The sequence below is a fragment of the Cupressus sempervirens genome, chromosome 3 (assembly GCF_028749045.1).
Source record: "Cupressus sempervirens isolate cs-2001-9-10 chromosome 3, ASM2874904v1, whole genome shotgun sequence".
Taxonomy (NCBI): domain Eukaryota; kingdom Viridiplantae; phylum Streptophyta; class Pinopsida; order Cupressales; family Cupressaceae; genus Cupressus; species Cupressus sempervirens.
The window spans coordinates 771,965,118-771,979,379 of record NC_143120.1 but is presented as its reverse complement, the minus strand read 5'-3'; the positions used below and the strand labels follow the sequence as shown (position 1 = coordinate 771,979,379).

Below are 14,262 nucleotides of genomic sequence, written 5' to 3'. Positions count from 1 at the left end.
GGATTTTGAGTTTCCCAATAATGCCTTTAGGTGATATCTTGAACCTTTTTTTAATTAGTAAGTCCTAGGTATTTATTAAACTTATTACTTTACTATTTATATTTTCTCATCATAATGTGGTTGATAAATTGGTGATACTAAATGTATCACTCATCTTTTTAAAATTAATTTTTATTTCTATTTCTATTATTTAACTCATAAGTAACAATTCTTCAATATTTCTATTCTTTTTTTAATATAGAAATTAATATGGTAGAATAGAGATTATAGTTAATTAATTTACACATATGATACAATTCACTTATTAGTATTGGTAAGTACATGACTCTATTTGACTCTATCTGTAAAAGTCAAAAAATAATTTAAATCTCATAACCTAGGAAAATGACATTGAATTCTTTTTTATAGAAACAATAGAGTAATGAGAGCTTTAGGTCCATTTTGAACATGTGAAAATATCAAATTAGTATTAAAACCTTAGTACAATTTTACATTATTAAAGTTGAACATATCTACGATTCTATGACCATCATGTTCATAGGTTCAATTATCAAATTAGTAGTTGCTACATTTCTCTAGGTCAAACAATAGAATTCACACTGAAAACCTTATACAAGACATTAAACTAAATATAGAGAATATCATTATATTACAAAGCCTTGAAATCAATTTTGTAGACTATGATTGATGCCTATGTTCTACAAATCTTTGTAGGTTGTTCCAATCTTTGTCCAATGGAAGTTCAACATTTTATAGAGTATAGTAAATTACCCACAACTTCATCAAAAATCCATAGTTGGAGGGCTGACTTAAATCCAATGTTATACAATACTATATTCAAAGTTAGCAATATTTTGATATAATTTACAAAATTTTGATGGGTTTTTTCCTCAAGAAAATTGTCAAATTCAAATTTCAATTTGTGCTCCAACCTTTTTTTATAAGCCTATCTTCAAAAAAAATCTATTGATGACTCTACAACATTACAAAAACTAATATTTAATGATTTGATTGTCTTTTGATTCATCTTGTTAATATTTTTCTTGACTTTCTGTAAAATTCATGCTCTTTACTTTGGTATCTAACATTTTTGAATGATAGATGATGACTTTACTGTGGCACAAACCCAGTTGTTAATCCTCTTGGATGCCAAATTCCTATCACTTGTTGTGTGGAGTTCCTGTAAGCCAAGTTTTCTAATATCCTCTTTGAAACATAGATATATATCTTTTCAATGTGCTCCTTGACATTCCCAAAACATTCTCTTAAAGTGATAGTAAATCCAAACCATTCATACAATTTTTTACTTCTCTACAATATTTCCTCTAAAATTTATTGATTTATATGGTTGAGAGTATTTTCTTTTCTTTCATTCAAGATGTCCTAGGAAGTTTTAATTGTATTATATTTTTTTATCGTCAATACGTTTTCCCCCTCATACTCCAATTCCTCCTTTAATTAAATATTTATCAAAACAATAGACTTTAGGTTTTTGTATACACTTGCTGAAGTGGCCTTTTCTTATCCAATTTTTCCTCATATTTTAAGTTCTTCCTTCATTTGTTCTTGTGGTATAATTACTTCCATAGAGCTAGAATTATTTATCCTTTTCTCTAATTCTTTTTACTAGTTATCTACTACTTTCCCCTTTTCCTTTTCATTTTTTAGGCCTTCCTATAAGTTTTCAATTAATAGATATATTTTCCAATACAATCCTTTTTATCTGATGCATTATTTATAGTTTCCTTTAAAAGTAAAAAAGTCTTCATACATTGCATACATTTTGCATCAAAAGTAAAATAAATCTCCTCATACATTATATAATTTCCCCCACATTAATAAATTAATTGGTTGTATTTGGCTGGATTTTCCAATTGTAGGAAAGAAAATTGCCAATGTAGACATCTTTTTTCCCCCTTAGAAAAAAACAATCCACCTTTTCCTAGGATGGGGCTTCTTAAAGTTTTCCCTAGTTCATTCCTCCTCCTTTGGTCAAAAACTATTTGAATGAGAACAAATATCTACTATCTAACTAGCCTTGACATTATATTTAGCTTCAATAATAAAGTTTATTTCATTAATATGCCTAGACAACAATCTTCATCAACTCAAATGAAAACACTAAATGAAAAAATCAAAGGTGTAGTTGGGCCCTTGTTAGAAGTAACCATAAAAAATCAAAGTTCTTATCTACAAGAAAATATCAACAAAATTATATTCAAAAGGAAAAGGATTTTTCACATTTGTAACATATACTAACATGCAAGGTCAAAGAGTGGAACTCCTAATAATAAATATTAAATGAAAGAACTTTGAGAGATCATTCATTAGACATCTTTTGATTTGCAACATTCCTATAAGAACAACTCTATTTTATATTTATTTTATCAAGAAACATTAAATAGAATTGTTACCACAAGAATACTATAAACCAAAATTTAAACCAAGTTTCTAACAAATGATAAATTATAAGAAAAATAAATCCTTAAAAAATTGAAAACTTTGATAATCATTTATATTATAAATATAAAACAAGTTAAAAATTTCATACCATTTATAATATAATAAATATATAATTAAATTTTTTTGATGAATAGTCCCTTTCTTATATTAGAAAAAATATAATAAAGTTACATATTCACAAAAAAAGGGGCTGAGGGAAATAGGATCACCCTGCGAGTTCATATGGCCACTGGCCATAAATCAACTATTCATCAAAAAACTTTAGAAAACAACAGAAAATAAAGAAATCCTCATGCTACCAATATAGTGCTAGCTGAGGAAGGAGGATCCTTATCATCAGAGCTCAACACAAAAGTGAAGTGGGTAGATGGCTTAGGGGAAACCCAACCATCATTAGCAACATCAACATTATCTATATATTTCTCTCCCTCAAGCTTGGGAGAAGAAATGGCTAAGTCTAGCTAGGAAAACACCCACGTAGGGTCTGAGTGAGTAGAGGGCCAACTAGTAGTAGGAGCAGCAGGAGGAGCCATTGTGGACCACCTTGAACCACACCTTTGGGGAGGCAAGGCCGAGCGGTGCCAATCACCCAAACCTCCAAAAACATGGCACTGACCAAAAACACCACTGCTAGGAGAGCGGTGCTACTGAGAGTGAGGTGTGTGCAAGTGGCAAGCGGAATTGCTACATCCTCAATGGAAACCATGAGGAGGGGTACAGTCACCAGAGGCCAAATTTGACAGAACACAAGCAACCATACAAGGGGTATTTCCCCAATGAGCCAAAAGCTCCTATAAGTGCCCCACCTCCAAAACCACTTTATCTATCTGTACTTGAATCTGCAACATGACATTCTTATAAATACATGCTTTTTAGTACATAGCCACATTAATGTCAATTGTATTGTGAGCACAAATGACTGCATTGTGATCTTTCCAAATGGTAAATACGATCTCCAATCTGAAAGCATGTCATATTTGGACATATTTGAAGGGAATCAAGGTATTATCACCTAGAAGAACCATTTGCAAAGAAAAAGGTTTCGGGCAGAAGGGGTAAAAGAGATGATGGATCCATCACCAGTAACACTAAGCCTGTCTGCAGAACAAAAAATGTGCAAAAAGGACTCTGGTTGACCACAGAAAGGGAAACGAAGGTCACCCAAATGTTGTAGTCAAGAGCCCAAAGGCAAGCCCTAGGAAAGAATACACTTGGCAAAATGTGCAATTTTGGGTTTAGTAATGGCCTGCCACACAATGGAGAACCTATGACTCTAAGTGTGATGCGAGGATTGCAAATGCCAATGTTGGTTGAGTACATCAACAATGGATAGGTGAGGAACCAGCCATTAGTAACCCAACCTAGGTTTATAGTTGGTTACCAAAGTATCTGGATACCACTTCCAACCTTTCCACCAAGGGCAAGAAGACTGAATGCCCACTTTGTGTAACAAATGTGAAGGCGCCACAAAAACTAGAAGATCAAAAGTCTGTCAATTTGGACAAGTGAGCCAGAATTGCACTCTCATGTCTTCACACAACCACAAGCTCATAGTAACTCTGGAGAAAAGATCTTTAGGGGTCCTTATGCTATGTTTAAAAAAATGTAGAGCACTAGCCCCATGCACCTTAGCCAAGGGAACACCTTGAATAGCAAATAAAGGTGACCATCAGAGATTATACTGGTTCAAGGAAAGCCCATCTCTGAATCAATTGCCAACCCAGGGAAACCAAGGCTTAACTACTTCCTAGGCTTTCCAAATACTCTTGGCAACAAAAGTACCCTAAATTTGAATAGGTTCAGGGGCAATCAAAAGGGTTTGAAACCCAATCCCCTTCCAGGCTGGCCGGTGAACTGGAAAGCCTAAAGAAATGCAATGCCTTAATAAAATCTTCCATAATTAAAATTTTGATGAGGCTAGACTTCCTTTTCTGAACTTTTGGTTGGTATCTCCTTCTTTTTTGATCTCTACATATAATATTAAAAAAATAGAATTTAAAGATATAAAAGGGTAGTTATATACAATCAGATACAATAACAATACAAAAATTGTTTGGCCTGTATTTTAACTATATACTTGTAGTTACACTTACACTTAACATCATTTCTTATGATGACGAGATATCATTTCCTTTAAAACAAGACAGGAAGTGGTGTAATTATAAAAATACAAATGCATTTCTTGCATTGGAAAATTCTTAGCGTGCAAAGTAATACTATTACAGCAAATGGACTTTTCAAGAAATAGCTTGAAATCAACTAAATTAAAATTTCTTTGCCTGTGCTTATTCTATGTTATTGAATCTATTTACAAATCATCTCAATCTGGTGAAAACTCTTCTCACATCGACAACTGCAAACTAACTATAAACAAGCTTGTTGAACTATGCTGACAGATTTTCTGCTCATGTCAGCTACTGATTCTCAAAAATCAATGAACCCAAATAACCGACAATGGTAGACAACACAAAATACTTTTCAACAATCAGGCGAAACCATTACCCCAGTAGAGGCTGTCAGAGTAAGTCCACGATGAAATGAATGAATCTGAAAACAAATCTGTGGTGCAAATACTTTGCTCAAACCGAGCCATGGGTAGAAAAATGTCTTCTTCCATATCGAACTCAATAAACCACGGTGCTATACTTCCTGTACCGCTAAAGAACTCATCTTCAGCTCTGTGGAATTTATAGTCATCATCTGAAATAATTGAATCTTGTAGCTCAACCCCATTGTTCTTCATATCGGAATATGCTGATTCAAATTCTGGGTAAACTTGATTCAACTCCACAGTTAAAGCTGTGGAATCTGATAGTAAAACAAAAGAATGCTTATTAGTGACAATGGCGTTCTTAATAGTGGGCTGATTTTCTTAAGAAAAATATTGATGATGGGTTTAGCTTTACCTTTGTGATGATCCCCACAGATTAATGGCTGGCTCTTTACAATGGGGCTCACTGCCTTACCCCGTGAAAATGATTTGCAGGCCAACTTTTTGCTCAAATGAGTATTCCAGTAGTTCTTCACATCATTATCCGTCCTTCCTGGTACTCTCCCTGCAATCAGCGACCATCTGCAACAATACAGCACTATTCCGCAATATTACCCACAGAATCAGCTTAATATTTCAAAGCTGTCAAAGGAGAGTAAATCATTAACATGAAGAAATTTTTACAATCAGTCATAGTAGAGAGATGCATATTTTGGATTTGATTGTGTCATATTTTTAGATCGACATTTGGAATCACACTCAGTGATCTATGATCAGGATGTGAAGAACTAGAAGAGAAAAATGATTCGAAACATTGATGCAAAAATATGACAAACAATAGAATCCAGAATATGCATCTCTTCATGTTAATATTTCAATTTGTGATTAGAATCCAATGAGTTTACCGGTTTCCCAGGAGATTGTGAAGCCTAATGATGAGATCCTCTTCGTCTGGAGAAATATGGCCTCGCTTGACATTTGGGCGCAAATGATTCATCCAACGCAATCTGCAACTCTTCCCACTCCGCATCAAACCTGAATCAAAAGAATGATTCTTGCGAGTTTAAAGCCCTCTTCAAGTCAGCAAAAGATAATAGCTCTGATATTAACAGGATAATAATAATTTCATTCTAAAGTAGGAAAAGATTCTTACAAGACAATGTCATTCTGAAGTACAGGGTTCTATCGATGGTTAAATTCTCACTACCGTAAAAGCCGGATATGTGATTTCTGGATTCAATTGGTTTCTTTTTGGTATTTTTTTTTTCCCATATAAACATACACGTTTAGTTTCAGTGTTTATAGAGGAAATTTTCAGCCCCTCTAGGCAAAGTCCCCTGAATATTCACAGTTATAGAGATTGGTATTAATCTTGCAACTACATTTTTTAAAATTCTAAACTCTTTGAAATAAAGCTAAGAACCGAAACTCCTCAAGATTTTTTTCCCAAACCTAAACGAAAGATAAGATAATTCTGATATTAACAGAAGCCTCATCTGTTCTCTCTTCATTAACAGAATCTAGAATGTAAGCTTCTCTAATATGCACTAAACACAACTCCCATCTCAAACAATTAGTTTTTGCAAATCCATTTTAATTTCTAAATAATATAACAAAATCAATAACTTGTATCAAATTAACATGCCCATCTCTAATATATACGAAAAACACTTCTATCTTTAATGTCAATTTTTCTGGCCCAAAAATTAGTCTTAATTCTTATAAATGCTCTAATATCTGTAAGTTATAGTCCAGCTACTTGTATATAAATGAAATATCATAGCCCAATTGCATATTTTAAAACATAATGTTCATTCTATTTAAAATTTGATTGAAAGATTTCTTTTACTATATACATAGCAAGAGTATCTAGAAAGCAAAAGATGAGAGGAATCCAGAAATAATATCTCCTCTTACTGTCTGGCCCTTTTAGATGAAGAATCATGAAGGTTTGATAAAACATGAGGAAAGAACATTCAATCATATCAGGAAAAGGTTCACTCAATCATATCCTAAAACAGTACAAGCCTAAGAAAATTGCATTTCTGCAATAATGTCTCACCAGCTTTTTGGGGCAGAGTGCTCCAGCGTTGTATGCCATTGCTCTCAATATGTTTTTTGAGCAGCAGATCTTCCTCAGCCATCCATGGCCCTCGGTTGAGTACTCCACCCTGAGGAGCTCGAGTCATGGCTTCTTTTTAATTAGCCTTCACTCTAAACACTTTGGAATATGGAAACACTGATTTAGAAACAAATGATTACAAGATTAACAACAGATCAGATTTCCAAATGAACATGAAGCTCTAGTTTTCTTGTCAGATTCTCGAACCTTAACCTCTGCTTTTATATTTACACATTTGGACTGTTTCAATGGTCTGGTGGAATGTGTGACTATTATTCTCTTTTGAATGGTAGTTGCAGAGAATGATGGACAAAGCATTAGGTAGATCTATTCTCACTAGTAGCATGGTAGATCTGAACAATGATTCTTCACTGAATGTGAAATTTATGGGATTCCCACATCTTTGTTTTTCATTTATGGCTCTATCGATAATTTTAAAATGAGTAGAAAAAACATTACCACAGATGTGTTTTGGCCTTTAATGGAGGAAAAGAGCAATACAGTATAGTTTCGTACATATTGTCTCTGTGAAAATTAGGTGGAAGAATAGAGACAAATTTTTCCAAACAGAGTCTCCCATGACTGTGAGGGCACAAAATTTCTTAAGGGAAGTAGTTATTATGAAATAATGTATGTCTGAACTTTTGGAGCGCGAAAATCATTGCATATGTGTCAGAAAATAATTGCCTCCTCAGATTCTGATTGGACACCCGACATTAGGGTTACAAAGAATTTGTTTAGACCACTATGATAAGATAGGAATCTAGGAAAATGGTTTCGCTTTATACTCGTGAGTCCAACTTTCAAAGCTAGATTTGGACCTATTTAGTGATATTTTAATGTGAAAGGCCATTGTATGAGAGGAAGAAAAGAGTTTGGAGGCTTACAAAGTAGCATATGCTTAAGCTATCAAGTACGACACTCCATGGGGGAGGAGGAGTGATGAGGAAATTAAGAAGATTATCAATGATTATCAATGTTACTCAAGAAATTTAGTTGGATGGCTAATGGTACTAAAATTAATGTTCACTTTATCTTTTTCAAGTAAAGAATTTGTGATAGGCGTTTATTTGTGTATTGTTTACTGATTTAAAATTGACATAGTAGTTTCTATAAAATGAATATAAATTATTAGCATTATAAAAAAATTGATTTTCTATATGTAATAGTTTTATTTGAAAAATATTTTATTTTAAGTTTAAATATACAAATGTTATTTTAAAGTCATTCAATTGAGGACAACAATTTTAGAATGGTGACAATGAGAGTACAAGAATAATGACATCTTTGACAAGGAATTAAAATGAGTATCAAAAGTACAATGATTAATTTCACATATAAAGACCTGGAAGAGTAGGTAGGAAAATAGATTGCATGTCTAACTGCTACCCATTCAAATATGCAACACATGTAAAAGCTCATTTTACATGTCTTAGAGCATTTTTTCAGCTTTTCTTTTGTGATAGGTTTCTCTAAAGATGAGTACACATACCTAGTTCATATAGACTAGTACGAGAACTCAAAAAATTCTAAATGAAACTGAACAAATGTAAATGGGTCAATCTAAAATATACTTGACATTCATATTATTTTGAGAATGACTTACTTTACCCTAACAAGCCTTCAATTAGCACATGAAGGGTTTTCTATTTAAACTATACCTCAACAAAATCAATTTATATTTTATAATTAGCTTAATTAATTCTTTTCACTTGAAATATGGTTAATTTGTTACTTTAAGCAAAGAGAGAGAGTCTTTTATATTTGTCTACTAGTCATTTCTTTTACTCCTTAAATCAAGTTAATAATGATGTTGTAAAAGAAATGGTTATAAAAATTTAGTCATTAATAATTAAAAAAATTCAAGACCTTTTTTTAATTAGGATTTTATAGTTGGCCCTAGAAAATAACTTTTTGGCTACCTTTGGATTGTACAAGATATGAATTAATCCTCATTTCACTTGTGTTTTGTTAAATTAGCCTATGGAAACTATGTATCACCTTCCTCTTGAGTTTTTTTTTTCTCATGTTGCTAGTTCCAAAACCAAAATAAATTAAAGTGGTTTTCCCCATTAAAAATTTGACTATATGAGGTGTTTAATAGTTAGCCTCTCCTCTATAGAGATTCCTTTTGTTCAATTACATGGCCATTTCTCCTATAATTCGTATTTGGTGTATATGAAATAAGAGTGTTTACAAAAAAGAAGCCCACTTATAGGTTACTTCATGGATAAAATTGAATTATCAATCTTAATTGCGTTAAATCATATAGTGAGATCAAAACATCTATTTTCAAAATTCATCTTATGTATTGACCAAGGTGAATAGAAAAGATATCAAATAGAATAACATTTCAAAAGTATGTTTAACTAAAATTTTATTGCACCAAAATGGAAAAAAAAAACTATTATGTTCAATTTGTATTCTTTAAGGTCATAGGAGAGTGGGGCTAGAGGTGGCACACACTCAGTTTGGGGTCCACTTGGGTTTCCACATGGTCCCTCATGACTTTATCTTCTATTTTTTCCTTCACCTAGTTGGCAACACCAAGTCCTATTTTTGAAATGGATTCATTTGTACACTACATCAACAAGCCAATTCACACTACTATGCTAAAAATGATCCCTTTTGGTGCATCAAATATGACATGCATAGAGGCACTTGTGGACATGGTTTTCCTTTTCATTGGTATTATTCATAGTGGCTAAATGTTCACAAGCTACATGGTCACCAAATCCACTTGTATGCACTACCTTATCTTATTACTATCTCATTAGACTTTAACATCCCATTGCATTTAATATACGTCACCTATCCTTAATTCTACCATAGATACATTATGTGGTCCAAAAATTATTTGCTATGCTTGAATCCTCATTGATTGCACTTATTATTCATCCCTTTCTATCCTACCTTTTTCGGAGAATCTATCTGTTTGGGATGGAAACACAAGTAGAAGAACAACTTGCAACTTCACCATCAAGCTATTAGTTTTCGTATTCACTACTACTATTGTTCAAATTTCTAAGTGTAACACCTTTAATTTCTTATGCATTTTTTAACTTCATCTAGCTTTTTTATTGTATTGAGGTATATGAATGTTCTCATTTCATATTTCTTGATTTTCATTCACAATTAACTCCTCTTTAGTCATATTTTCCGTTCCTTCCTTCAAAGAAGAAAGCCATTATTTTATATTTGCATCTACCGTTAAGGTTGAGGTAATGGTATTTATGGACAATAAACATGGGGGCAATCGGAAGTGCTTCAAATAGACATTATTCAATTCAAGTGTTGATATTTCCCTCACTAAGGTCACCTATTAAATGGAAATGGCTATTTAATCTTGGTTTATGATTTTGTTTGTTTGCTTTTTCTAATCTGTCTTTTTTTGTGTCCATGGATATTATATTGGATATGTGTATTTGTTTGTTTATTATGCATTATTCATAAATACTTTAACATGAAAAAGGGAAATTCAATCCTCTTGGTCTTTATCATAGTCAAATAAGGGTTGTCTAGTTTATAAATTTTATGCACAATGAAAGTTGAAAATGAAAGTTTGAGCAAGGGTTTTATAAGAATGGTAATTCTTTTTTAGTTTTTTTATTTCATCTAGTTTTTCATTTGCATGGTGATGTATAAATGAATTCCTTTATATTTGTAGTAAAAGTAAAATATTATACTTTTTGCATTCATTCCTTCATAGAAGTAAGCCATGTAATTTTACATTTGTAGTCTCCTTTTCTTGTAATGGTTTCTTCCTATTTCTTTTAGCATAACAGGTTTTTTAGATTTTATTTCTATAAAACACCATTTGAATTCTTGCCTCTCTTAATACATTTATTCAAATTTCTACATCCAAGTTTCTTTATTAGGTAGATAATATCTGAATATAATTATTTTGGATTAGTAAACCCTCAATTATGTAAAATGTAAATAAAAGTATATTTTACTTTTGATTGTGAAAGAGATGTATTTTTTTCCCCAAAAAGAAGGAATTTTGTAAATTGTCTCTTTTTGGGTTGACTAGTTTGCAAATCTAATTAATGCAATTTTGATGAAAAACTTCTATTTTGAGGGTTTATGGTCAATCATCTTTTAATTTTACTTATATAATTAAAGTTGAAAATGGGAGTTCTAATTGGGTTACTTTTATGAATCGTAATAGTTTTTCATTTTTCATTTTCATCTAGTTTTTAATTTGCATGGACGTATATAAGTGAATACATCTCTAGTTTTCCATCACAAAAAAATAAGGGTTGGAATTTTTTTAAAATTGTTCTCTAACAAGGGTTTTTGGTTGGTCATAGTTTTCTTTTGTGTACAATGAAGTTGAAAATGAGAGTTCTAATAATGTATTTTTATGAATGGTGAAATTTTCTTTTTTGTTTCATCAAGTTTTTCAATTGGATGGATATATATATATGGATTCATTTTGCATTTGTTTGTTACATTTGCAGTTAAAGTAAAATCTTTTATATTTTTAATTCATTTCTTCATAGAAGTAAGCCATGTTCCTTTGCATTTGTACAATCCTTTGCTAGTAATATAGTTTTCTAATTTATTTTTTCCTAAATAGATTTTTAGTTTCAGCAAATCCTATTTGGGTTCTTGCTTCTCTTACTAGATTTATTCATGTTTCTAAACTGAAGTTCCTTTAGTAAGTAAACAACAATTGAATATAATTCTTTTGGTTTAGAAAATTCAGATTGTATAATATATAAATAATAGTTTATTAAAGTTATATTTCAGTTTTGGGTGTGAGAAGAGGTATTTTTTTGGCCAAAAATATGTTATTTGCAAATAGTATCTTCTGTGGTTGATCGGTTTGTGAATTTCATGCATAGAATTTTTATAAAATACTTTAATAATGAATATTTTTTGGTTATTCATAGTTCATTTTTATGTATACAATTAAAGTTGGAAATGAGAGTTCTAACATGCATCTTTTTATGAATGGTAATGATTTTTCATTTTTGTGTTTCATCTAGCATTTGAGTTGCTTGGATGTATATAAATGTAGGCCCCTACTAGTTTTATGTCATGATAAAACAAGGATTATATAGTTTACAAATTTCATGCATGGAATTTTTAAAAACTAATTTTATAAAGAGGGTTTTGGGGTGCTCGTAATTTTTTGAAGTATATAGTGAAAGTTGAAAAATGAGAGTTATAACAAGGGGCTTTTTATGAACTGTAATGAGTTTTCATGTTCTAGTTTAATCTAGTTTTTTGTTGCATGGAGATATATAATTTTGGTATATTAATTTAATCAGGTTAAATTTTCATTTAGATTAATTAATAAATCTTAGTTATAGTAGATATTAATTGGGAAGTTATATTCTTGTACTTAGTTGTTCAACTAGAATATTGTCTTTGAATAGTCATCTATCAATATTTTAATGATCGTTACATTCAAACCAATCAAATTGAATGCAAAATATGTTTACACTTTTTGTTCTCTTTCTATCATATGGTATCAAAGCAATTTTTTTGGGGGGTTTATGAATAGTATTTGAATGAAGTGGTTAGTTAGCAACACTTTGCATGATAGTTGGTTTAATTGTATAGCCCGATACTATAGATAGTGTAATCCATCCTATGAAAGAACTGGGACATTGAAAGGGTTGCCAAATCAATGTTGGGAGTGGCATGTACGTGTGTTGTGATTATCATTGTGAATCAAAAACTATTGTACACAACTATCAATAAAGTATCCTTATGATTTTGTTGGATCATATTTTATGTTGAAATTTCATAGTAGATACTTTGAGTGTGGCACATAAATTAGTTTCTAAGGCATGACCACATGAAAATAGAGATATCAAAGTTTGAATTAGAAATATGGCATTGAAGTTGGTATTTTTATCTCCATTAAACCTACCAAACAAAGAAAAAAATTATTTGGATAAATATATCTACTACATTGTGTTATTTTGGGTAGAATAAAATGCCTTCATTCATATCTTTGAGTTCTAAACAAGGGATTTTTTCATTAAATAAAAGTTTATTGAAACAAAATTAGTGCATATGAAGGAGATTTTGAATTTTAACTAATCTTGTAAGAAGCGGTAAAGAATAATCTGAACAACTATAATAGGGAAAGTGATGCAAGTAAGGTAGGTACTGTTGGAAATATATGAGGAGTAACTAAGAGGGGAGGGGTGAATCAATTACTACTAAAATAAATCCTAGAGCAATTGGATGTCGAATAAAATTTAGATTAATAAAACCAATCACTGCAGATACTTGGCAAGCATATAGAAATTGTTGAAACTCAGGAAATGCAGAATGTGATTAATTTATCAGATCTTTAAGATATTGTCAGTAATTAATTTGCAAGCATGAAAGATATAACATGAACACATATGACACAAGGATTTAATATGGAAACCCAATTTGGGAAAAATCGCCAAATGCAACTAGTTCCTGGTTTTCACTCTTCTAAAGTGAGCCTTGTAAGGAGCCAACCCTATTAAAGGTTACAAAACACATTGTTAGTTTTGACCTTATTAAAGGATTTAATTGCCCTATTAGGAGTGGCCTTGTAAGAGGTCTTGAAACAATTTGATGGAATTGCCACATTGTTATAGGATTTACAAATGGCTATTAAACCAACTCTATTAAGAGATTTTAGATCACTGCTACAATGGTTAGAGAGTAAAAATAAAATGACCTGATTGTGATGCAACTGAATTGCTAATTATAGATCTTAGTTCTGACTTATACTTGATCCTTCTTGATTGAATAGCACTTTTTTTCTCCACAAGGATACCTACTTATCCTTCAAGTTTGATTCATTTCTTCTTATCTCTTTTAACTCATTCAACTTGCATACTTTAAAATCACCAATTGACTTTTTACTTATACCTTCCAAATCGTCAAGTCAACTCAAATATAAATTAGAATACCCAATATTAATTACCTTAGTTGGCTAGAATCAATAGGTAAAATAATTAAGCTTTACATGCCAAGATAAGAAACTCCTTTGGTAGCCGACCCATCTTGGTAAAAACTAATTCTGAAATGATTTCCTATGTTAGCCAATAGGAGCTTGGTCAACACTGTGAACTTACAAAATTCCTTTGATAACCGATTGAACTCGGTTAATACTAACTTTGTTCAACTTTTCCTTTGTTAATCTAGTGAGCTTGGTTAACACTCTTTTTTGCATAACTTCCTT

The 14,262-nt window shown here is 31.5% G+C and overlaps 1 protein-coding gene across 2 annotated transcripts; it reads right to left on the bottom strand.

Annotated features, from left to right (window-relative positions):
* Window positions 1–4,619: 4,619 nt before the first annotated feature.
* On the bottom strand, window positions 4,620–7,281 carry LOC149569077 (transcription factor MYB82-like). 2 transcript variants are annotated; one of them, XM_089821862.1, is made up of 5 exons: window positions 7,017–7,152; window positions 6,108–6,291; window positions 5,860–5,989; window positions 5,370–5,536; window positions 4,620–5,271 (listed from the first exon to the last, which is right to left on the bottom strand). In XM_089821862.1, exons 2-5 carry the CDS (start codon window positions 6,232–6,234, stop codon window positions 4,949–4,951), a joined length of 747 nt encoding a protein of 248 aa, XP_089677988.1. In that variant the 5' UTR covers window positions 6,235–6,291; window positions 7,017–7,152; the 3' UTR covers window positions 4,620–4,948. The 2 variants fall into 2 exon arrangements, with proteins under 2 accessions (XP_089677988.1, XP_089677987.1); XM_089821861.1 differs by lacking the exon at window positions 6,108–6,291 and having other exon boundaries at window positions 7,017–7,281.
* Between the last annotated feature and the right edge of the window lie 6,981 nt (window positions 7,282–14,262).